The sequence below is a fragment of the Pelodiscus sinensis genome, chromosome 16 (assembly GCF_052426305.1).
Source record: "Pelodiscus sinensis isolate ZL-2025 chromosome 16, ASM5242630v1, whole genome shotgun sequence".
NCBI classification, from domain to species: Eukaryota; Metazoa; Chordata; order Testudines; family Trionychidae; genus Pelodiscus; species Pelodiscus sinensis.
In genome coordinates, this window is record NC_143067.1 from 36,288,171 (window position 1) to 36,314,159 (window position 25,989).

At 41.6% G+C, this 25,989-nt stretch overlaps 1 protein-coding gene across 2 annotated transcripts in view; it reads left to right on the top strand.

Annotated features, from left to right (window-relative positions):
* Positions 1-25,989, top strand: part of DOCK2 (dedicator of cytokinesis 2) — a 499,444-nt gene that overhangs the window by 377,937 nt on the left and 95,518 nt on the right. For both annotated transcript variants that reach the window (XM_075900153.2, XM_075900154.2), the window contains one exon: positions 12,778-12,856. In XM_075900153.2, coding sequence (XP_075756268.2) covers positions 12,778-12,856 — 79 coding nt within the window. The remainder of the gene's footprint in view (positions 1-12,777; positions 12,857-25,989) is intronic.

Sequence of the window (25,989 nt, forward strand, 5' to 3'; positions counted from 1 at the left end):
TTGGAGGCTATAGTATGCTGGTCGTATTTCCATATAGGACTCTCATTTCCAAAGAAGGCGTCATCCTGAGGATAATTGTTAGACCTATTATGCATCTGACACTTGTATTTTAGTGCCACATAATCTACTGATTCCCTATAACTTCTTTTGTACTCTTACAATATCTGATGTGAAGTAATAAGCATGTAGCTTTCGTAAGCACTGTTCTCTCTGTGCCTCAAGGTGAAAAATTAAAACTGTTTGCAAGCTCAACACTTCTTTTATCTCTTCCTCTACTTCCTCTAGCTCTCTTTCTCTCTGTCTCTCTTTTTTTTTTTTTTTTTTTGACTAGCAAAATCACCTCTTTGCATGAACCAGAGGGGAATGAAAATAAAGATGGGGATAAGAGAGAAATGTATTTGTATCTGCTTGTAATCCTTTATATTCTTACCAGAGAGGATACCGTTCCTGAAGGGAAATAAATATGTGACATACTGATATATTTCAAGATAAAATTCAATAAAAATAATATGATAGTACTGAATAGCACTTTCCTTATTCTTTTTGTATATAATCCATATTTAGTTTGCTCTAAAAATTCATAAGTATTCATCACTTTCAATTACCGTACAGATGTTCATTATTTCGTATGGGGATAGTTATTATAGAATCCTCAGATACAGGATGCTAATCTGTAAAACCTTAATTATGTTTTTCATTACAAAAGGCAGTTTATCTGTTTGGTAAGACCAGAGAGTGGTCTGGATAATGGTATTTCATCTCTTTCTCTTTTTGCAATATTTGAGTCAATAGATGCCGGAGCAAAATCCAAATGCTTAATTTTTTCCCCGCAAAAGCTCTAGCAGTCAGATATAGAATTACCAGGACTGAGTCAAACTGATTGAGAAAACCTCTCCAATAGAAATGCATTTTGATGACGAAATGGTTGCACATCATTTCAGTCCCTTGAAATTTCAATTCCAGTGAAATTTCAAGTGAGATGACTGGCTTTTTGCTTATAAGAACATAAAACCAGCCAGACTGGGCCAGACCAAAGGTCCATCCAGCCCCGTATCCTGTCTTCTGACAGTGGCCAATACCAGATGCCCCAGAGGGCATCCATTTCCAGCCTCTGACAAACAGAGGCTAAGGACACCATTCCTACCCATGGGTTTAAAAACTGGATGCAATACTCTAGATGTGGCCTCAGCAGTGCCTAATAGAGGGGAATAATCATTTCCTTTAATCTGCTGGCAATGCTCCTACTAATGCACACCAATATGCCGTTAGCCTTCTTGGCTATAGACTCCTACCCAACCTCTCGGCCACTGTAATCCCCAGGTCTTTTTCTGCAGTACTGCTGCTTAGCCAGTCGGTCCCCAGCCTGTAACAATGCTTGGGATTCTTCCGTCCCAAGTGCAGGACTCTGAACTTGTCCTGTTGAACCTCGTCAGATTTCTTTTCACCCAATGCTCCAATATGTCCAATATGTCCAGGTCACCTTGGATCTTATCCCTCCCCATAAGCTTATCCACCTCTCCCCTAATTTCATGGATTTCTGAGAGTGCAATCATCCAGGTAATTAATGAAGATGTTGAACAAGCAGAAGAAGCAGTCCAAGCCCTTGCTGGGGTTGAAAAATGTAGACCGGATCTCTGACCAGCATATATTGGCCTAACTCCATTGAATTAAATGAATCTACTTGTATTATGCTATCTGGTGTTATGGTTCTATGTCCCTTATTTTCTAATTTTGTCTGGCAGCAAGAAAAGGTGCTGTGTTATTCCTAGGAAAGGAGTCCCTCAAAATGTCCCTAAAACATAAACCATTAGTAGGAGCATACAAAGGAGACGAACACTGGAGGGTAGGGAAGGGAACAGTGTTCTGATGAATAACTGAAAAGGCCCACCAAACCGCAGTCGTTGCTCCCCAGCTCATTATAATAGCTTGATTAGGCATTTATATTATCAATATTCAAGTTTCTTAATGCACAGATTTTGAAATGAGTTCAGCACCCAGTGCGAGGAGAAGTTTCACCAACTATTTTGTAGTCTGTAAGGGTACGTTTACACTGCAACACTATTTCAAAATAACTAGCGCTATTCGGAAATAACTTAGTCCACATCTACACAGCAGGCAGTTATTTCAAAATAAGGTCGAAATATTGTCAAGGTGGAGGACTTCTTACTCCAACTCCCGTAACTCTCATTGTATGAAGCGTAAGGGAAGTTGGAGGAAGAGTGCTCTATTTTGAAATAGTGATAGAAATGTAGCCGTGTTGTGTAGATGCTCCCAATTTCAAAATAAGCTATTTCGAAATAAACAACGCAATTGACAGAGCTCAATTTGCATAGCTTATTTTGAGTTAAGCCCTGCAGTGTAGACACACCCTAAGGGAGATAAGCTATGTAGAAATTATCACCCAGAGTAAATATTGAAGGAGAGTCCACTCACTGAGGTGGTGATGGTAGAGCAAAGAGATTGTTAATAGAAGCTTCCACCTTTTCGTTTTTGCAGCACTGCACTCGTCTCTCTCCTTTAGCCACGCTTCGTTGTACTGCTGTCATATCACCTCTGATTCATTATGGAGTAGATATTATATTTATAGAGCTCTAACTATGTGGTTTGGTTGTTCAAAGGTGAATTTGTAAATAATAAGTGCTCTACGAATAATCTAAAAGGAACTGTACACAACAAGCAATTTGTAGCAGAAACAAATCACAGAAGTAAAAAAGAGAGGCGGGTTTTTTTTTTCTGACTAAGCTACTGAGACAGCTTTTTTCAGGCCGGATAGAGGAGCTGTGAATTTCGGAAATGACAGTTTCTGGAAGTAGGAAACTGACACTTCTGTCTATTGAAATACTGAAGTGAGACAAAGGGATAAATGCTGTTAAGTGAGAGCATTTTCTTTGCATCGAAAGATATGTCTGATGCAGGTAGCAAAGGAGTGCTTCATCCCAGCCGGAAAACAGTCCATTCCAATGCTGTAACTTCAATGAGAAGTGTTGCCAAAGTTGGTAAGTCAGTTACCTGGGTCTCTAGTAGGTTTCGCATTGGTAGTGATGGGCACACCTTGTGCGGCTGTCCAATTCAGTGGCAGGCTGTTATCAGGGGGTTGCTGCCATTTCTCACAGGGTTACTTTGTTTCTTCCAATCTGACCTTTCTCTGAGTTTCTCAGGTTTCTTTATTCACTGCTTTGTATTTTGTCCACTGAAGTAGTAAATGTCTATTTCAGTCTTCCCTCTGTCACACTGATGGCTTATTCATTCTGCATCCACTGCCTTTTCTGTCTTCTCGTGTCAATTGGCTCGCTGTTTCAATCACTGACAGTGATCAGCAGCTGGGTTTGGGTGCCGGGTCAAGTTTTTTAAGCCCCTGGAAATGCCACACATGCTTTCCCAGGCTTTGTAAAAGGCCACACAAGGAGGCAGTGCAGGTGTGAAAGAGGCAAGTGACAAATTAATCTTGTCAAATACGTTTCTCATTCTCTGACCATGGGCGAAGACTGGCAATCTCTTATGTACGTGTGCTGTGTGACAGCAAGAGGAGATGCTATCCCGAATGCAACAATGTTTAACGGGCTTCAAGGCTGTGCTTGATCAGTTTAGGGAGGGCATGGTATGATGAGACCGCCTACAATGGCATGCAGCCAATCTGTGATTGCTAGCAGCCAACATCTCCAATGGCTTGGGATGGGACTCTAGATGAGGAGGGCTTTCAGTGACTACACAGAGTTCTTTCCCCCTGGCTAGTGCACCTTGCCCACACACTCCGGGAATGATTTGATGTGATTGTTGGGGGTGAGAAGGAATCCCCGGCCCCCAATGAGCCTGGCAGAGACTCATTTTGTTCTTTCTCTGCAGTATGCAACGCTGGTCGCTTGCAGGTTTAAATTAGTGTAAATGGTTGATTATCTGTAACCTGAAGACTTTAAATCATGATTTGAGGGCTTCATTAACTAAGCCAGAGGTTACGGACCTTTTATGGGAGTGGGTGGGTGAGGTTCTGTGACCTGCAATGGGCAGGAATTCAGATGAGATGACCATGATGATCCCGTCTGACCTGAAAGCCTATGAGTCTGAGTCTGTGGAACTATTATTTGAACCCTGCATATTTCTGGCATATGGGTGTAGCCATACTGGTCGGCCCTCCCCAACCAAAGCTCAGAAGAGATCTGCAAAGTAGCAACCTCATTGAACGGAGTGATCTTTGAGCAGGACAACTCTCTCCATATCTCATTGGGAGCTGCTCGATGAAAGTGCTGATTGGACAACTTCCTGCATTTGCTGTCAATCAAATTAAAGTTACCAAGACTCCTTTAAGATCTTTTTTTTAAAGATGGATGTAGACTCAGACCAGGGAAATTATATGTCGGTTAATTGAACAGTCAATTAACCTCATGAATTCTAATCAGTTACTTGACTATTCTATAGTCCCCAGAGGTAAGGCCAGTAGCCAGTGCACTCCGGCCCCACTCCTGAGGAGTCCCCTACCACTCCACACTGCTGCCTCTGTATGAGAGGCAGCAGCATGGGGTGCCATGCGGGAGCTGGTCTGTGAGGGGAGCCAGGTTAAAAACCAGCTCTCCTCACGGACTGGCTGCTATTGCCCTGCACTGCTGCCTCTCATACAGAGGCAGCAGCCCCTGTCTGGTGGTTGGGGGGGTCTGAGCTTCTGGACCTGCCTGCCCGTCTGGCTCCTAATACACTTTAAATGCAGAGCTGCAGTGCGGGTAGATTCTGGATCCAGCTCAAGGCAGGACTGAGCTGGGCTGCTGGCCAGCCTGCTAAAAAATTTACAGGCAAAAGGGAGGTGGGGGTTGCATGTAGACTATAGCATTAACTATAAACTTTTGCTTATTGGTTAATCAACTGCACTGTTACATCCCTATCTCAGACGTCAGCTAACAAAACTGATCTTCATATACTAGGTAGCAAGAGTCATCAGGATGAAAACATTGTGGGGTGTGCCGTATGCAAAGGGAAATGCTCTTCATAATGTTGTTTGAGGAGATGTGTCTGGAGACAATATGAGTTTCTAGCAGAAGGACTGAGTCAGGCCTTCAGGGATAGGCTCTGTGTTTTCAAAAGGTTTTTTTTAAAGTCTTTTAGTGGGTTTTTCAAACCTGGCAGTAACAAAAGTGTTTCAGCTTCTTTATGCTTTTTAGCGAACAGTACAAATGAAAACGATTTCCCTATCTCTGACTAGCCAATATGCTGCACCTGATTAGTTCTTTGCAACTGCCATCTACAGGGATTTTGGGCCTAAATCCTGCCAAGGAAGAGGTCCCTAGACATAGCACCGCTTCTGCAGTGGAGAAGAAAAGGGCCAGTGTGTGTTATGTGAAGCCTCTGGCTGTTCCGCAATTCCGTGATACTCAGTGTTTCATGCATTGGAGATCAGGAGGAACATGGAGGAGACCAGTAGATTCAATAGTGTGTGTATCTGTCAGGCATAGTCATGGCAAATTGGGGACTCAGGAGCAGCTAGAATGACGGAAGCTTCAAGATGCCAGAAGCAGCTGAGAAATGACTTTCTTGTTACTTTTTCTGATTCATCTCTTCTTGTGCATTGAAGTAATCCTAGTTCTTTGGGCTAGGTGCACAGGAGAAATTTGGGCCTTGATGAAAGTCACCCATAGCCTCTAGGCCTAAACTGGTGATGTGAGTGGTAATGTAGAAGACATGTCCACCAGGGATGGATGAAATAAGCTGGAAAAGTACATTGTCCATGAGGAGAGTCTTAATTAGCCATCCCACAGAATAATCACTGAATGCAGCCAGGGACATGTTTTGGAGCTCTACTATCGATGGAGGAGGTTTTGTACCTAACCACCTCTGCAAACAGTTTTTGTAGATGTGAGTGATGAGAATCAGTGGAATCTCAAAAGAATTTAAGAGTTTGAGGGAGAAGTTAATAAGGAAATAATTTCAATTCAATTAAATGTGAATGCTGCTCTTTGAGCACTCTCAATCTTGAAAGCTGACGTCGGCGACCACTGATTGAGGTTATAAGAAGGGGACAGGTGCAGATTAACCTACCACTCTCCGTTGAAATTATTTCTGCAATCATTTAATAGGAAATGAATTTTGAACACTCTCTCTTTTTTTCTCCATGTCTTCTCTTTGTCTGTGATTTAAAATAATGCTATTTTTTTTGTCCAGGTTGACTTTCTCTTTACTTAACTTATGGTCAGTGCATTAGACCACACCACACTATAATGCAATATACTGATGACAATAATTAAAACTATATTTGCCTCTACTATCAGATTGGAGGACTTTAAATCATTCTACAAGAATCACATTAGCTTGAGATTCACTCCATTGGTGGTGTTTTAAGTAATTAAATCTCCTTTTTAATACAAGGAGAAACTGAGGCATCAGACATTTTTAGTTCCCATAGACACCCTCAAGGCAAAATACACGTGGCTGAGAAGTATTTCAAACTTCACAGCATAAAGATACTGCATATTTCCTGCAAATGTGTTACTCTAATATACCTGATAAAAATGGCCCTGTGTGTGAAAGGGGTGCCCTAGGAAAAGCAACTGATGAAGAGTAGTCAGAATATACAATATAAGCCCTTGTAGCTATGGTAATATGATCAGGTAGTTTTAATTGGTTAATAAGTACCTCACAAACCATTTCTAATGTATCTTTCCGACATTTCTCTTATGGCTTTTTTTTTCATTCCTAATCCTTCTTAAACACTGTTAAACATGATTGATAAAAAGAAAAATTGCCTCAGACAACAGTTTTGTGAAGTATTTTTAAATAGGTTTATTTGGATGTCTTGGCTACTTAATTAATTTAGACAACAAGGTGTTGGTAGTCTGTCGCTCACAATGACGATGTTGTTACCAGATTACTCTGTGCTCTGAGTCCTGATGCAAAGAGTCAGAAGCATTTGGGCATGGCAAGTCTGTATCTGTGAAGCACCTTTTATATGCAGCATGAAGAGAATTCCATCCATCCTGCCCAGTCTTGTCATATGTTGACCTTATTAGAGACCACCAGTGAGTCCCGTTCTAAGCCGTTTGCTCAAGTTCTTTGAGATTGATGCCAGCTCACTAAAGAGTGCTCTTCGAAGTATCTCTGAAGCGCTTATGTGAACAACCCTTCTTTTTTTTGCCCTGACTCTGCTCCCCGACAAGGTGTGTTTTGGGAGACTGTGGTCTTCCATTCCGATGACATGCCCATCCAGTTAAAAGGTGCTCTTAATAACACTTCCTCAATACTGGTTGTGTTTGTGCTCTCAGTATTGGTCACTCTGCCCTGAGGCATACTGGAGGCATATACGAGGCATACTGAAGCGGTCAACAAAGACTTCCTTTGTCAACCATGCCGCATCTAGACTGCCGTGCAGTGCCGGATCAGCTGATTGTTGGCACAGCATGACGCCCATTTTTATTTTAATGAAGTGGGGATTATTTAAATCCCTGCTTCTTTGACTATGCCGAGTAAACTACTTTACATGGACAGGAGCCATGTAGTCTAGATGTACCCTTAGATGTTCCATAGTCTGCTTTGAGAGAGTCAAAGAACATCTTTGCCTTTGTTTGTATCTACATAATGCTGAAGGTCTGCAGCTTTCCTCTTCCACCACCCATCAGAAATTGTCCCTAGTTCATACTGGGCCTTGCTCCCTAGGTACTGAAACCTGTTTTTTCTTTCAGTTCATTCTTCCATTCAGCAAATGCTTTATGCTTTTCACATAGGAGTTTGGAGAGGTCCTCTTTGTTCTCATGGAACCGATCCCGCTTTCACCTTTTCTTTTGGCCCTGCACTGACTTAGCTGTGTCAACAGTCACATGTTTAAACCGGTTTCATTTTTCTTAATGGGAAAAGTTTGTGATCAGAAACTGCACCTGATACTTGACACATTTGAGCTTTGCCATCTTGAAGGTTGTTCTATTAAATTTGGGGTGCATATGCTGTGGAGCAACTGTGGTCTGCCCAGCACTCTGCACCGTGCGCTGCGCTGGTAATTCTGACATCAGGGATGTCTTGTTGGCGAGTGATAACCTCATCAGGTGCCGTTGTTTGGACTGCGGGGGCATCCGTGTCATTTTATATTGAGCATCAGATGGTGCTAGTGGTGACCAGACAGAGTTATGCACATTTATCCAAGAGGAGGAGTCTATCTTTCCCACTGCATGTCGTCCTATCACACCTTTCCAGCAGCTGCTGTCTCTACCAAATCTAGTGTTGAGGTCTCCCAGCAGGATGAATTTGCCGTATGGGATCTGATGATAGAATCCAGCTCTGAGTAGAACTCTGTGCTGCTCAGTAGATAGGTACTGATGAATGTGACATGCTGGAGAGGATTCAGAGGAAATTGAAGTGTCATCAGCCGTTCATTCAAGCTAAAAGGAAGATCAGGAAGTTGTTTCAGGAGACACATTTTTATGCCATATCCAGCTCCCTCCTCTGCTTTTCCTTTCCGAATGAAAGTGTAATTTCCTCCTTGCTCACTGATGGAACCTTCTCTGGCCGGTCCAGTCTTACTCAGTGCAGCAATATCAACATTATAGCGGGCAAGTTCTCTGGAGAGAAGAGAAGAGATATTCTTCTCTCAGGCCTTTGTCCATAAGGGTGTGGACATTCCATGCCCCCAGGGTGAGTTTTGTCTTCTTTTATGGAACGGTCTGCCAGCTAGGATAGTCTGGCCAGATATCATGGGACAGGTGATGTTTGGGCACTTTTTTCTAGCCCTTTCCCTAAATAAAGGATGAACAGCGCAATCCTAAAAGGACTGCCCAGTTATCTAGGGTGCTGCCAAACTTCTCTGCTGCCCTAGGGATGGAGCTCAATGACTGCTAGTCCCCAGGCGGCCTATGTGGGGGATTGTGGCTGTCCGTGGGAATCTTCACCTGCTGCTTCGCCTTACTCCCATCACTGCAGGACTTAATGATATTATGATAATGAAAAGACTTACAAAGATACGCATGGGATGAGCTTTGTGAGAAAATTGGGGGCAGCATAACCATGGTGCTAATCTGCCTATATTCCGTTTATTTATTTTGAGAGTATGAACGCTCTGCTTTATCCCTTATTTACTGTATTCTTGCCTCCTATTCCATCTATTGAGGAGCAGGTAACAGTGCATGGTCTCTGAATAGGATGTCAAAATCTGAATAGCTCTTGCCCAAACTAACCAATGGGTTGGCTACACCCGAAGTAAAACAAGATTTCTCCAGGTAGCTTGCAGAGAACTAGGATTTATAAAGAGTGAAAAAAATCCCCCAAAGGATTCCCGCAAAATCCCCCAAATCCGTCTATCAGAGCAGGTTTTTAAAATAAGAAAAACCGAGATTTTCGGGTGAGATTTAAAAGGGCAAATATTTTGAATGGAAGGAAACCTTTCCCACTGCTGGCAGCTGATGGTTACTGACTGTAGGGACTCTCTTGATTCAAAGAAGCCCTGAACTGGAAGAGATGGGGTGCCTACCCTGAAAACACTGACCCAAACCTCAGAATATGCTCTATGGCGGTGAGGAAATTGAGGCCTGGAATGATGCAGCAGATGTTTGTTTTTCCAGAGCTGTATACCTCTGTTTAAAATAAACCACGGCGTTTCATAAGCCCTTCTGTCTGAATGCTTCGCAAGGTCATGTGTCCCTATTGGGGTAAACTAGAGTGCCCACAAGGGTGGCAGACTGTGACGGGTGAGCTGTTCTGGAGGCATGAAGGAGTTCAGCATTGGTATTGAATCCTAAGGCAGCTGGGCTGTAGGATCTCACTTCCAGGAAGGGAACTAGACAGAGAGTCTGCACCTGACGAGCTGCCAGTGGAAGCTTAAAAGCATGTGGGCCCAGCATGCAGCCCCGCATCCTGCTGAGTGTCCTGCAGGGAGAATTTGCCGGCCAACTTAGCTGAGCTGATGTGAAAGGTTCAGTGTCAAGTAAAATTTGGCCAATTGGATTCATTCTGAGTTGAGGACCCTCAGCCTTGCCAGGCCCTGAACTGCATTACCCAGATTAGCTAAACTGGCACTGACAGATCACACTGTGCCCCAGATTTCTCTGTACCATTGCTCTTTGCGGATGCCGCTGGGGATGGCGTGGGAAAGCAAGACAGCAGCTGCAAATGGATTAAATTGCAGGCACAACTGGTATAGAAATCAATTAAACTACATTGTCTCTGCAGAACCTAAAGAATACACTACAGTCCAGTATGATACCCAGAATGCCACCTGCAAATTGCACCTACAAAACCACACCAGTCTTGGGGATAGGAGAGGAGAGGGCTATATTTGTGCACAGAGAGAATCCACTCATGCCCTATCTTCCTCCCCAAGAAGTCTGTAGCACTCTTCTTCTCAAGTCCTTTGCTCTGGGAAAGGATGCAACGACCCTCAACTTCTAGGCCATGTCTACACTACGGAGAAGATTGAAGATTCCATAGTCGATCTTCTGGGGTTCGAATTAACGGTTCTAGTGAAGACATGTTAATTCAAATTGAGAGGGCTCTCCCGTCGATGTCTGCTCTGATGAGGAGTAAGGGAAGTGAAAGTGTGCGCCTCTCGACCTCCCGCTGTGTGGATAACCCAAAATTTGATTTAAGATACTTTGTCTCCAGCTCCGCAATGAATGTAGCTGGAGTTGAGCATCTGAATTGGACCTTATCCCCTACTGTAGACTTAGTCCTAGAGAGAGGGATTCTGGTACAATAAATACATCTTGAAAATGCACTTCTGTTACTCTGAGCTAATTGCCTACAACTCTTAATTAGGGGGCCAACAGCTCATCTTGGTGCGGTCTGGTGCCTATCCCCTCGAAGTCTTGGGGACCTGTCCTCCATCCCTGTCCCCTGCAGGATCCTTTCTGCTGGTTGTTCCACAGCAAAACCATCCCTGCCCAATAGCTCGGATGGTGATCTTAGGTGTAGGAAATCTCTCCTGACCTCCAAGGCAATGATTATCATTCCCTTTCTGTGGGCAAGGGAAGTTTGGTCGGAATCATTATGAGATCCTGAAACAATAGTTACATAAAACTGGAAGAACAAACACTGCCTTTAACATAAGTGACTAGATACTTCTTCTCCCTGTCAAACCCCATTGGCAGGTTGAAAATCCCATAGATTGTCAGCAAGGGATAAGAATCACCCCTTGCTCCCACTGCAACCATCCCAGTGTGAGGGACTGTGCAAGTCCCTCCCTGAATGGACCTGTCACTGACTCTGGTGATGCTTATTGGCATACCACGAGGTCTGTCAAGTCATGCAAGACCAGTATCCTCCCTGTATAGAGAAACCAAGTGGGGAGAGAAGAAGAGAGGTAAAGACGAGACCTTGTGTCATACTGAGGGGCATATTAAATTCATTCCTTGATTTGGAGGGATTCACGTCTACTTGAACAAAGGCACCAAACAAAGACACTGTTCCCAAAATACTTTCAAGGTACTAAATGTTACCTGCAGTGTTTGCAACCCAAACATTGCTGCCTCTTATCATTAAACCAGCTGTAAAGTAAGCTGAAAAAGATGGCTTTGTTTTTAAATTCCAAGATGACTGTTCATAAAATAATCATAAATAAGGAGCGGTACAACTGGCTGACTTTTTAATCTGAAGGTTTTATTAGAAATCTACAGAGGTAGACAGGGAAGTTTTCAAAATATGTGTTTTAATCTGGCATTTCCTTTAAAGAAAGCACAAGACTTGGAAAAGGTTTTGTGTTCCTAGCTTTTAGAGTCACAACCTGGTGTGGGATAATAGATTCTGATGTGGGTTTCTTGCAAAAAATAAAATGTATTATGACGATTTAGGGTATGAGTCACAATCTACTTGCAGAAGAAACTGTAAGGAAACATGGGATTACATAAAAAAAATCAACAAGCTATACAGTGTGTATTTTAATTAGGAAAATATACCTTATTTCTAATGAGCTAACAACCTTTATAATCATAAAGGGTTTGTGTATTTCTGGCTGACAGAACAATGAAAGGAAAGCAATAACATTTCTGTAAACAAAGCATAGCTGTCACATGGAAGGTAAATTGTGTATGAAAGATTTATTATACTGTGTGTTTTCCACAATTCACTGTAATGTTCAGCAGAGCAAAGACATAACATTGTCCATTTTTTTATATTGAAAACATAATTGCGGAACCTTCTGACAGTCAAATAATGAATGAAATACTCTGACAAAGTATAATGTATTTTAAATGACATGCTGATCCAGGGAATGAAGCCTCTTGTATTCTGTGGACGTGTGACTTCTACTCTTTCTAGTTTTGTTGGGCTGTAAATAAACAAGTTTTTAATTGCTATCAGACATGATTAGGATATCATTCCAAAGATTACAACCATAAACAGAAATGTTGGGATTGCCCTATAAAAAAAGGTTTTCCCCATTTGTCCTTGCAGCCTTGAAAGATGGTTGCACTGAACAGTGTCTTGTTTTTTCTTCACACTTGTTCTGTAAAAACACTTTCAGGGTCAGAGTTCTTTCCCCATCCCTATAAGCTGATGATTAAGATATAATGTTGATTTAACTAAAAACCAGTAAACAACAAACGGAGTGGGTATAATTGTATTAATCACCTGCTTATTAATATTCATTTTATGGGAATTAGCATTACTAAATAAGGTTTTAGGGAAAGTAGTGATAGATGTGTGAATTGACATACTAAAATACATAAAAGGGTGTAACTGGTGCCAAATTGTTGCCACTCATAACGATGTGTTGTGGGTCCGAGGTTAATGTGCATGGTCAACAAAGGAGTTCCATTTACCCTATCTGCTTCTGGATGTCCTGTTTCTTCTCTAACAGTAAATCATTTTTTTTCTTTTTAGAGTGTTTTTAAGAGCTATCAACAAATTTGCAGAGACCATGAACCAAAAATTTCTGGAGAATATGGATTTTGAAGTACAGGTATGTATTTCACATATTCTTTTGTTGAGCAAGATTTCCTTAGATAGTGGTTTTTCTCTAATGAGTGATTAAATAGCACATTGTTACTCAACAGATGGGCTCCCTGTATGTAGTCAATGTCACATCTGTTTGGTTTAGTAACTAAATGCCAGTTCATTATATTTACTTGTGTTACCTGTGCTGAACTGACAGTAGGAGAGAAACTGACTGTATTCTATCCCTTCTTGTGCTATGTCAATGGAATTGGTTACTACATTCAACTAAGCTGCAACTGTGGAAACCTATAAGAGGCAAGAAGACTTCACCTATGTGGACTTAGGGGCATGGTTCAAAAAATGAGGAGTACAGGATCTTTCAAAAAAGGGTTTTTTTTTTCGAAAGAACCGCATCTAGATGATATTTTCACTTTCGAAATACCCCTTTTCGAAAGAACGTGCGTCCACCATTATGCAAATGAAACATGGGAAATTCAAATCCTGGCTTCATTTGCAATTTCGATCTGTCTAATTTACATCCCTCTTTCAAAAGAGGGATGTAGTCTAGACATGCCCTTAGAGTCTATAATCATGGTTGTTCTATCACTATTAAATATAACAGGGCATTAACAGGTGGAAAGATCTTTATCTCATTACTTATTGTGTATCTTTGCAATGCCCAAACTCATTGCATATACACTTCTATGACATTATTGGTCACTGATCTAACAAGAAAAGTGTGTTCTTTCAACCAGCCTAAATGTTTCATTTTGTTAGGGAAAATCCCTCTCCTTTTTGACCCATTAGGTATACCTGTGAACTAATCCTCCTTGTAGCATATCAATCTTGTACATCAGTTTCAGTTTGTAATCGGTCATTGCTACCTCGGCTGATTAATCTGAAGCACATTGTTGTTGTTTACTTTTTCAGTGCTTCCTAAAGGCAAATTAAATATTTGTGACAGAGATCAGAATGGATCAGGAGGTGGGGACAGGGAACTCCCAAAATAGAGAGACTATGCTAACTGGAGAACAGATAGAGCCTCCATCAACATTCTGCTAAACTATACAGCTGTAGCTGTTAAATGTCAGAGCCCACATAAGCCAGTAAAAACCTAGTAATCTCATTTCAGATAACCCTCCAGTGGTAATATTGTACATTCCTGGATGTTCTGAATAGCATTCTGGCTGGACTATATTACAGTTTGTTCTTTCTCTGATTACTTATCAGATACCCGGAGGATTTGTATAGTTTAAACAGAATTATGGTAAATGTATAGTACATTTAATAGGGTCAGAGTACGATCAGTCTTGAAATAAGAGGTTTAGAAGTGGAAACCTGGAAATTATATGATTTTTTTAAAACAAAGAATATAAGCTTTGCAGCAGATGAAATAGCATTCTGCTGCTTACTTACTGTGTGTGACAGGTATGGTTTTCCTGGAGCTGGCTGAATAATGGGAAAAAGATTCTCTAATATATTTATGAATAAGGAATTCAAATTTGATTCATTGCTGTTCATGGAATCTTTTGTTGATTTATGCGTGACAGTTGAAATGGTTAGTTTGTATCCATGAAGATGTTCAGGAGCCCCAAAAGTTTCTCTACTTTCTACAGTGATCATTGTTCAGATCTGCAATTTTTTATTTTTTTGTGCAGACGGGAATCAGAATCAATACTGACTGACCAGTCCCGTGCCAAAAATAATAAATTGCAAATACTTGAAGTGAACAATTCCTGACCAACAGCTAGAGTAAATTTCTCACTGAATTATTGCCTTAGTGGGACTGTTTTCTAAAGAACATACAAACCTTTGAAAAAGGTAACATTGTTGACTGTTTGGTAATGAGCATTTGTAGCATTTTTAGTCTATTATTTTTGCAGAATAAGCTGTAAATGGTTAAAGCGTGACAATATTTTATCCAATGCTCAGTTAAATAATTGCAGGATTTTTCTTCATTGAGGGTTATCAAGGTACTTGTAAACAGAAACATTTCTACTCTAATTTGTCTTTAAGTGAATTTAAAGCTTGTGGAGTGGTGACAAACTGACATTCAAGGTCCAGAAGTTAATAAACATCTTCTAATACACACACAGCAGCTTCAATACAGGTACTCGATGAGTCTAAGATATGATGAGAAACCCCCTTAAATGGGGGTTACAGATTGCGTCTGTCTCTGTTCAATCAGTGATCTCTCTGATGAAACACTGAAGAGAGTATTTTTTGTGGTGGAAGGTTTTTTTGAACCCATTCTACCTGCTTGAATTGTCCATGAACGGAACTGGTATTATGGTATGAATATGCTTTGTTAAAATGGGTTTCAGCGTCACTAAAGGAGTCTGGCAATACACATTCAAACAAACAAACAAGCTTTTCTATTTTGACCATCAGAACAAATGGGAGATGGGGTAGACACACAATTGTGACACTTTTGTGCCTTGGTAATACATGCCTTGATACTCTTTGGGGTTTTTCCTAGGATTTTTTTCCCTTTATGTAGCTAATAGTTTGCTCATTGTGTGGTGGTTTCAGCACTGCAGGTCTTTGTTTTAGTATTTAATGAAATAACATCAGCAAAATAATTATAAAGCAGCATCTGTTTTGCAATGAAAAATACTCTGATTTTTACTTCAGAATCTTCTTGTCATTAGTTATTCATTATTTTGCTGTTCGTTTTGGTTTTTTGATACATAGCACTGACAAAAAATAAAGCTAAAAATTACTGTCACAGTTTTGTCAGAGGCTGGAAATGGATAATAGGAGAGGGATTAAGTAAGGATTACTTGTTCTGTTCACTCTCTCTAAGGCACCTGGCACTGGCCACTATTGAAAGACAGGTTCCTATCCTCCTACACAATCACCACCTTAACCAAACTGTTGTGAAATTTACAGATCAGAGAACTGGGCATTGATTGAAACCTGACATTCGACATGTTGGTCATCCCCAAGTTTTCAAACAACTTTTAGCTACACAGCTTTCATTAGTGTCAGTGGGACTTGTCATTTGGACATCATGATTTGAATTTGAAAAGAAGAAGGGGACTGTATTTTGTATTTAAAAAGGAACTAAATAAAATTCACTAATGGGAAATACATAGATATTACTTTGAACATTCACTTTTACATTTTCCTGGCTGTTTAAACAAAGGGAGTTTGAGTAAAATAAAGTCTGGATGTTTGTTATATTATATTTTCATCTTCACAGTAGCAATACACTTCTGTATCAAAAATGTGAATGCATTTACGTGTGCATATAAAAAAAGAGTTGCAACGTCTGCTAGAAATGTTGCTGATAGCATTCTTTGTATGGTGTTTGGGGATGGAAATGAATAGGAGGAGGATGTCTGTAAACAGCACGACGTTTGGTTTTATTTATAAAGCAATCAGCCACAAATTGATGGCACTTTTGTATCGAACAGTCACAGTTTCAGGATTAACTGTGCCTTTGACCTACCCCGCCCCCAAACACTCCCAGCTCTTCCTTGAGGACACTCACTTAAGGTTTCAGGTTTCATAGCCATCAACCCTCTCCGGTGGAGAACTGCACACCACAAGGTTAGGCTTTCAGTCACTCTGCTCTGTCCTCAATGTGATTTCCCCAGTTCCAGTACCTGTAGCTAACCTTGCACCAGGGCTGCAACAGTGTAACCCAGTTACTGATCAGCCTTCATGAAGCCAACTACTTTTTTCTGAGGGCCAAACCATCAGAGCAACAACATTTATTTAATAAAATCAAGTTCCCAAAGACTTACTAATAGCTCCCCATGGGGCACCCCCAACTGCAGCATAGGTGCTAAGGGGCAGTCTTTCAGACCTGTCAGCTGGGTTTGCTCTCCTGGTTACTAGTTTATATTCAGTTTCAGATCAAGAAACAAAGCCACCATGGGACAGTTCAGCCTTTTTTTAAAATAGGTTGGGGCCTTTAAACTGTATCCTCCTGTAGTCAACCACCCTCTCAGAGAGGCTGGTGTGTATGTGTGTGTTTTGCACATAATCACTCTTAAGGGATTTACATTCATCACCCCCTACTTTTTCCAGATTCCACAGGAAACCCATCCTCAATGAGTCCAGAACACACAAATGCACATCACCGATACACAAGAATATTCTACAGCCCAGACTGGCCCATCTCAACATAATGACCTTCTAAGGTTTTCTTGCTTAGAGCATAAAATAGAATATGGTCCCAAAAGATGCTCGATGTGATTGACATAAGCCACAAGCACATTTTACTCAGCAGTTCAAAATATGTCATGATCTTAAGAAATACAGAAAATATTCTGCTCTTTAAATAGTGTTGTGTTGTGGATGTAGCTTGTTTGATACATTTTTTTTATGAGTTGTATTGAGATATCTTTTATAAATTATGCCCAGCTGTTGCAAGGAATTATGAATAAGTAATAGGATTTGTGCTTCTAGCTCTAATTCACCCCCTTTAAGAGTTTCAGTGTGTCTGAGTTACATAATGGAAAGATTTTTTAAAAATTAAAAGTTAAACCTTTTGTGGGATTGAGAAACAAAATGTATTCCTATTCTGGAGGGAAAACCCCTCTATCCCTATTCAAGAGTTAGACATTTTGTAATCGGTAGCTGCACTGTAGAGCACTTTCTGGTATCAGACGTGTATGTTGACGATTTCTGGTGTCAAAGAGGAAGGGATTCATGAAATCCCAATAGAAGTATATAGGACTGAACATGTGAACAAAACCAAAATAAGATTCAGGAATATTGGGAGCCAGTATAGCCACAGCTAATGTAATATCCTGAAAGCAGCATTACTAAAGTACTCAGATAAAACAAAACAACAAATGGTCTGGTTGCCGAGTTAGTCTTTACAGAAAAAAACAACAAATGGTCTGGTAGCACTTTATAGACTATCAAAACATGTAGATGGTATCATGAGCTTTCGTGAGCACAGCCCACTTCTTCAGATGACCGGAGTTGACTGGAGATGAAGAAGTGGGCTGTGCCCACGAAAGCTCATGATACCAGCTATATGTTTTGTTAGTCTATAAAGTGCTACCAGACCATTTGTTGTTTTTTACTGTAGCAGATTAACTCAGCTACCCCCTGAAGCAGATAGAACAATTTTGGAAGAGAACAAGGGAGATTGCATATGTATGTAAAAAACATAAATATGGTACTGTGTTATTTATGGGCATATCTATAAGCTATTTGAAAATAAGTATTAAAAGCTGCAGACTGTTTGAAAGGCAGTGAAAGGAAGATCTCTCTGTATAGAGAAAATACAATTTGTTAGTCCTTCAAAAAAGATCCCTGGGAGAAGATCTTGTTTAAAAGCACGGTGCAGTAACATGGAACATTTTTCATGGACATGACTATGTCATCTAACCAAACAGAACAACTGGACTGTGAAATGACTAAGCAAACAAAAATGGGGCTGTGAAGTCAAGAGTGAAAGCACTGGGGAGAATTCCACTACTGAGACCCAGTCCATTAAATGGAGGAAATAAGGTTGCTGATCTTTTTGTGAGATTCGAAGGCAGGATTGCATTTTAACTAAAAATACGCATCCGCCTGCAAGGGAGGAAAGGATTCCAAAATGGATAACAATATATATATTGAAAGATATAAAAGGGAGTGATATAGCTAGAGAACAATGATGAGTCTTTTTAAGGTTTAAGATTAAATGAAAGCTATATAGTCAAAATAAAAAATATTACACTCTGCGAAGACCAACTTTGATAGGATGCAGAATACAGCTATGATGTGCTGCTTATATTCTATCAACGGGTTCCCAAATACACTTCCATCCTTAGCAATTCTGTGCTCTGGGTGCATATATTTACTGAATTGAAAGATGAGAGATTGTGAATCAGTTGCTTTTGCATTTAAACAAACGTTCATAACCAAGGAGGGAGGCAGAACCTTCTCACAAAGAAACTTATGTCATGTGGCATTTGCTGGATATATTACCTCTTTGATTTTGAAAAAAATATTGGAACATAATCAGCACTGAGTGTAAAAATGTGGAATCCCAAATTTTGGAAGCGTTACCCTCTAACTTCGGGTGCTGTTGCAACCACACCGGGTCTGAATTTTGTCCCCTGATAAGGCATATTGCTGAAGTTTTGTGAATTGAAGGCCTAGCAGTGGGGTCAAAGTTTGATGGATTCTTTTCTGGGAATTCGATGACAATTTCTGCAATTTAGTATCATTTTTCTATTCCAAACAGGAAAATAAATGCTATGAATAAGCATTTATGTTTGAGTACCAGAAATAAGCCACTTGTTACACGAGAGGATCTGTTTAAATTGTCTGCTCTCTGAGGCTTTTACTACTTGTTGAGTTTCATATGGTTTGAGGAAGACTCTATCAAGGATAGACCACTTTATCACTAGTTTATTAGATCTTCACAATCTCTTGTCCTTGACTCTGAATGCATGGCCTTAAACAGTCAGATGATCTGCAATTGATGAACAGGGGAATGAAACTGACCAAATCGCTGTTCTGAATGTAACCAATTGTGTGTGAGGTTTTGGACTCATACATCCTAGCTGTGCACGAACACCTACCTTGCTAGCTGATCCATAGGATGCATAGAAAAGCAATCCTTTCTTGGAACGACACAGTTTTGTCTGTATGGTGAGCGATCTTCTTGATGATCTCAGGTTGTTTTTATTTGGTATTTGAGAATTATTTTGTGGATAAGGTAGGCAGTAGTTGGCTAGTGTGGTAGTGGAACCTTGTCTAGAAGAGACAAATCAACTCCACTGCTTGAGGTTCTAGCAGTGTTGGGAATGAGGTAATTCATGACATGTAAACTATATTCAAGAGTATCTTACCTAGTGAAGTAACTGAGAAGGTGCTGCCTTCATTATCTGAGCCACAGGGCAAGCTGACAGCTTTTTGGAAAGAAACAAATCTTGAACCTTTGTCTTTCATATACCACCAACTAAAGTTCATGGAGTTTTGCATGCACCAGCACTGCAGAGTTTAGGCTGGCACCAAGTATGCTTTACAAACTATGTATCTTGGATCACTCAAGTAAAGCAATTAGCTTAGGAATGAAGCTGAGCGTCTTGAAAACGTGTGTATTTAGCAGCACGTTGTATGGATGTGAGACATGGGTGATAATGAAAGATTCAAAGGGAAGGATATTGGTGTTCAAGAGGAGTTGTTATAGAAAGATTCTGAGAATAGGATGGATGCAGAAGGTCACCAATGAGGAATTATACAGGAAGATACAGCTGAAAGAGAACCTACTGCAGAAGGTTATAAAACGGAAGTTACAGCTATTTGGGCATATCTGCAGAATGAATGAAAAGTTAAGACCCTGGTATTTGGCATAATGGATGGTCCAAATAGGAGAGGCAGACCCCACAGAGAATGGGAAGATGATATAGTAGATTGGTGAAGAGCTAGTTACAGAAACGAAACCACTTCGCACTGGACAAGGAAAGATGGAGGGAAATAGTGAGGGAGGCATCGGACACCAATGGACGTTGAGCCCATAGTTTTTGATGATGATGACGTGCCCTGAAAGTACAGGATAGACTTCAGTGGGGAAGCATTCAACATGCATTCTGTAATAGAAGTAACAACACAACAGAGTTACACAAGGACAGGAAGAATAACTGTAATGGAAAGAGGGAGTATATATCTTTATAGTGGTCAAGTTTGCTGATCACATAACATTGTCAGCCCCACAAACACTGTAATGAGAAAACAAATTCACTGTGATTAGGATTGATTAGGTATATGAGGCGATTGTAAAGTACAGTGTGTGTGGGGGGGTGGGGACCAAACATATTAATCAGATCTTAAGTTTAGTCACCAAATACAGAGAGGAGGACAAAAATGGTGGCTATACACCAACTCTCTTTGTTCAGTGTTGTAGTTAAACAGGAAAACAGTGTCTTCATGCACAGAGCTATGGATTTCCAGTAGAAGTCATGGCATTATATAAATCACTACCCCTCTGAGTTTAGGAAAATATATTCATTCCAGGCCAGTGTATTATTTGAGATGCATTAATGAGATGGGGGAAATCAACAAAGAACAAAGCAAGTGATTTGATTAGAACATGGGGGAGGTATAACTGTTGAAAAAATGCTTACATGGAAGTTCAGTTACAAAGAAAGACTAAAATAGGAATCATAGAGAACACTATGAAATGAAAGGAACTGGTAGGTTAGATGTAGTGATTGATAAACACATGACGGTATATTTCACAACTGTACTAATGTTCTTTACTGTATATTTTTGAAGTGTGTCTGTCTGTCTATCTGTGAGTCCATTTGTTCAAGAACGCCTTCTAAACAATAAGAGCTAGAACAACCAAATTTGGCATACAGCTTCCTCTTATAGCTTAAAGCAAGGCCAGAGTTTGGTTGTGCTGGGATAATGGGATGAGCCTGGAATGGGATTGCTTCTCCTCAAATGGAAAGGGAGGGGTCTGGCAGGAGGAAGTTATACTGCAGAATGACCACAGGAAGCAGGAAGGGGCCAGAGATGGGGACCAGGACAGCTATAATCCCATTGGTCCAGCAGCGAAAAGGGGTGGGGAAAGTGACAACTATCTACAATATCGGGGTGGCCAACTCGTGGCTCACGAGTTGTATGCGGTGGCTCTTCAAAGAAAAAATTGCAGCTCCCACACCATGACTCTTGGCTCTGAAAAAGGCGGCGTGTTTCTGTCTGAGACACAGAGCCAGAGTCGCCGCATGGCCACCTTCAAAATGACCACCTTAAAAGGGCAATGCCTGCTCTGCTCTTAAAAGGGCGGCAGCCGGCCCCTTTTTTTTTTCTTTACAACTTTTTTCCCTCGGCTCTTTGCACTGTATCCACTGCTATTTTGTCTCTTCATCTGTAAGGAGTTGGCCACCCCTGTACTATAGAGTTCAGTGAGTTTGTCTGTGACATGCACCCCTTCCCAGTTATGCCTGCTGGAGCTGCAGCAGCCATGGAGAGGCACTTCTCACCTGGCCCCAAGCTGCTGTGGTGAAAGAGGGCTGGGGCTATCCTCTCTCTGCCCAGGGCAGCCTGCATATTGAACCCCTCATCCCTAATACCACCCCAGAACAATGATTTAAATGAAGAAAAACAAAATTGAGTTAAGGACCTGAGCAATGCTGTGTAAATCTTCTAGTCTTTGATGTTTTAACTTTTTGCTTGATTCTCCTGCATTTTGCATGTATTCATGAGATTCCTAGGAGAGTGGCTATAAATGACACTGTATTCAGTGTCTATAATTTTCTTCTTTTACTGTTTTGGGGAATGTTTTTTGGCCTTAGCATTCAGTGCTCCATTTCTGTGATATGTAACTCCTCTGAATGAACTATAAAAGCATTTTCAAAAGCCTGAAAAGACACTTTTATGTCTGTTAAATAAAAGATGGATTGCATCCACCCAGACTGAAAACAAGAAGTCGCGGTCGGGATGGATGTTGAAGAAACACATTTCAGGCAGAGATCCAAATCGTCAAAGAAATTAGAGATGGAAAACAGCTTTTCGCTCATCCAGCTTTTTCTCAGTTTCTTCACAAACTGCTATTGAAATATGGAAATGCCCTTTTTCGAAACATCTTAAATGCTATGTGTTCCCCACTGCATGTTTGTTTGCAGATGCTGTGTACACCGGATACCATCTATGTTAGCGTTACGTTTGTTTAGAGTGTCCTACAGTTTAGAAATAGTTTAGAACCAGCGTTAAACTTTCTTTTTCCTTGGTTGCATTTGTAAAGTGAGGATAGTAATATTTCCCGACAATTCATGGCGTGGTATGTACAGGACATCTTTCAGGATCAGAAGGAAAGTTTGACAGAAGGTGACAGCCACCCTTGCTGTAGACAACAACTTCTTCTCTTTGATTCCCCCCAAGTTGTTTTTTAAGGATCCCAAAAAGCAGTGTTCCATGAACCTGGAAAGATGTAGATCTAATTGTCACAATTGTCCCCAAATTCAAGATGCAACTGCTCAGGTCTAAGAATTCCATGGGTTTGCAGACTGGATCCCGAAAGGTCATTATATACTCCCTGCTCTTGGTGTTTGGATATGATGTAATGTGCTAATGTCATTCCCAAAGTAACACTATTAACTGCAGAGTCCTTTTGACATAGTTTGGAATTATAGAGAGTACGCTTATTAAGTATGCAGAGGATACCAAGCTGGGAGGGGTTACAACTGCTTTTGAGGATAGGGTCATAATTCAAAATGATCTGGACAAATAGAAGAAATGGTCTGAGGATGAAGTTTAATAAGGACAAATGCAAAATGCTCCACTTAGGAAGGAACAATCAGTTTCAAATCCACAGAATGGGAAGCAACTGTCTACGAAGGAGTATGGCAGAAAGGGATCTAGGAGTTATAGTGGACCACAAACTAAATATGAGTCATAGAATCATAGAATCATAGAATAATAGTACTGGAAGGGACCTCGAGAGGTCATCGAGTCCAGCCCCCCGCCCTCAAGGCAGGATCAAGCTCCGTCTACACCATCCCTGACAGATGTCTATCTAACCTGTTCTTAAATATCTCCAGAGAGGGAGATTCCACCACCTCCCTTGGCAATTTATTCCAATATTTGACCACCCTGACAGTTAGGAATTTTTTCCTAATGTCCAATCTAAACCTCCCCTGCTGCACTTTAAGCCCATTACTCCTTGTCCTGTCCTCAGAAACCAAGAGGAACAAATTATCGCCTTCCTCCTTGTGACACCCTTTTAGATATTTGAAAACCGCTATCATGTCCCCCCTTAATCTTCTTTTTTCCAAACTAAACAAGCCCAGTTCATGAAGCCTGGCTTCATAGGTCATGTTCTCTAGACCTTTAATCATTCTTGTCGCTCTTCTCTGTACCCTTTCCAATTTCTCCACATCTTTCTTGAAATGTGGCGCCCAGAACTGGACACAGTACTCCAGCTGAGGCCTAACTAGTGCAGAATAGAGCGGCAGGATGACTTCACGAGTTTTGCTTACAACACACCTGTTGATACAACCTAGAATCATATTTGCTTTTTTTGCAACAGCATCACACTGTTGACTCATATTCAACTTGTGGTCCACTATGACCCCTAGATCCCTTTCCGCCATGCTCCTTCCTAGACAGTCGCTTCCCATCTTGTATGTATGGAACTGATTGTTCCTTCCTAAGTGGAGCACTTTGCATTTCTCTTTATTAAACCTCATCCTGTTTACCTCTGACCATTTCTCTAACTTTTGAATTATGTCCCTATCCTCCAAAGAAGTCGCAACCCCACCCAGTTTGGTATCATCTGCAAACTTAATAAGAGTACTCTCTATCCCAATATCTACATCATTGATGAAGATATTGAATAGTACGGGTCCCAAAACAGACCCTTGAGGAACTCCACTTGTTATCCCTTTCCAGCAGGATTTAGAACCGTTAACAACAACTCTCTGACTACGGTTATCCAGCCAATTATGCACCCACCTTATCGTGGCCCTATCTAAGTTATATTTGCCTAGTTTATCAATAAGAATATCATGCGAGACCATATCAAATGCCTTACTAAAGTCTAGGTATATGACATCCACCGCTTCTCCCCTATCCACAAGGCTCGTTATCTTATCAAAGATAGCTATCAGATTAGTTTGGCATGACTTGTTCTTCGAGTCAACAGTGTGATGCTGTTGCAAAAAAAGCAAACATGATTCTAGGCTGCATTAACAGGTGTGTTGTAAGCAAGACACAAGAAGTCATTCTTCCGCTCTACTCTGCGCTGATTAGGCCTCAGTTGGAGTATTGTGTTCAGTTCTGGGCACCACATTTCAAGAAAGATGTGGAGAAATTGGAGAAGGTCCAGAGAAGAGCAACAAGAATGATTAGAGGTCTAGAGAACATGACCTATGAAGAAGACTGGAAGAACTGGGGTTGTTTAGTTTGGAAAAGAGAAGACTGAGAGGGGACGTGATAGCGGTTTTTAGGTACAGGCAGTCCCCGGGTTACGTACAAGATAGGGACTGTAGGTTTGTTCTTAAGTTGAATCTGTATGTAAGTCGGAACTGGCATCAGCCGCTGCTGAAACTGATCAGTTTCAACAGCGGCTGAATCTGGACACCAGTTCTGACTTACATACAGATTCAGCTTAAGAACCCCAGGCATCCCCAAGTGAGCTGCTGCTGAAACTGATCAGCGGCTGATTCCAGGAAGCCCGGGGCAGAGCAACTCTGCCTGGGGCTTCCTGTAGTCAGCGCTGGTCAGTTTCAGCAGCAGCTGACTTGGGGACGCCTGGGGCAGAGCAGCTGGGGTACTGCCGGGTTGGTATAGTAGCGCCGAGGAGCGGCACTGCGGGACCAACCGGCAGCGCCCCAGCTGCTCTACCCTAGGCATAGGCAAGAAAAGCCTGGTCTGCTGGGGGGCGGAGAGGGGGCACTAGCTGCACCCCCCCCAGCAGACCAGGGAGACGCTGGTGGCGGGACCGCCCGCGTCCTCCACGGCTTTGCTCCGTCTCCCTGGTCTGCTGACCCGGGAGACGGGGAGCAAAGCTTTGGAGCACGCCCGCAGCGGGACAGCCCAGGCGCACCCGGGCTGTCCCGCTGCGGGCGTGCTCCGTGGCTTTGCTCCGCGTCTCTCTGGTCTGCTGGGGGGGGCTCCCCCCCCAGCAGACCAGGAAGACGTGGAGCAGCTTTTCTCGCCCCGGAGGATGGGGCCGGCAGGACTGCAGTTCATCTGGGCGTCCCGCCGCTCCAGTCCTCCGGGGCGAGAAAAGCCCCGTTCGTAACTGCGGATCCGACATAAGTCGGATCCGTGTAACTTGGGGACTGCCTGTATCTAAAAGTATGTCACAAGGAGGAGGGAGAAAACTTGTTCTTCCTGACTTCTGAGAGTAGAACAAGAATCAATGGGTTTAAAATGCAGCAAGGGAGGTTTAGGTAGGACATCAGGATCCTCTGTGTGCACGGCTTTCCTTTTAAAGTCTGATTTTCACATTATATTTTGGTTGGACGAGACAAAGGCTGTGCACATCTCAGAAACATCAGTAAAGACAAATAACTGACAGATAGGACTGAATGACAGTTGAAATGTCATTTATAAAGTAACAGAAAGCCTTGCAGCATGTGTTTCTATTGGTGGTGCACATCCATGTAGTCTTTGGCGCACACAACAAAATGTATTCTGCACACAGATGGAAAAAATTAGAGGGCGCTTTGCCTCAACCCCCCTTCTTATTCT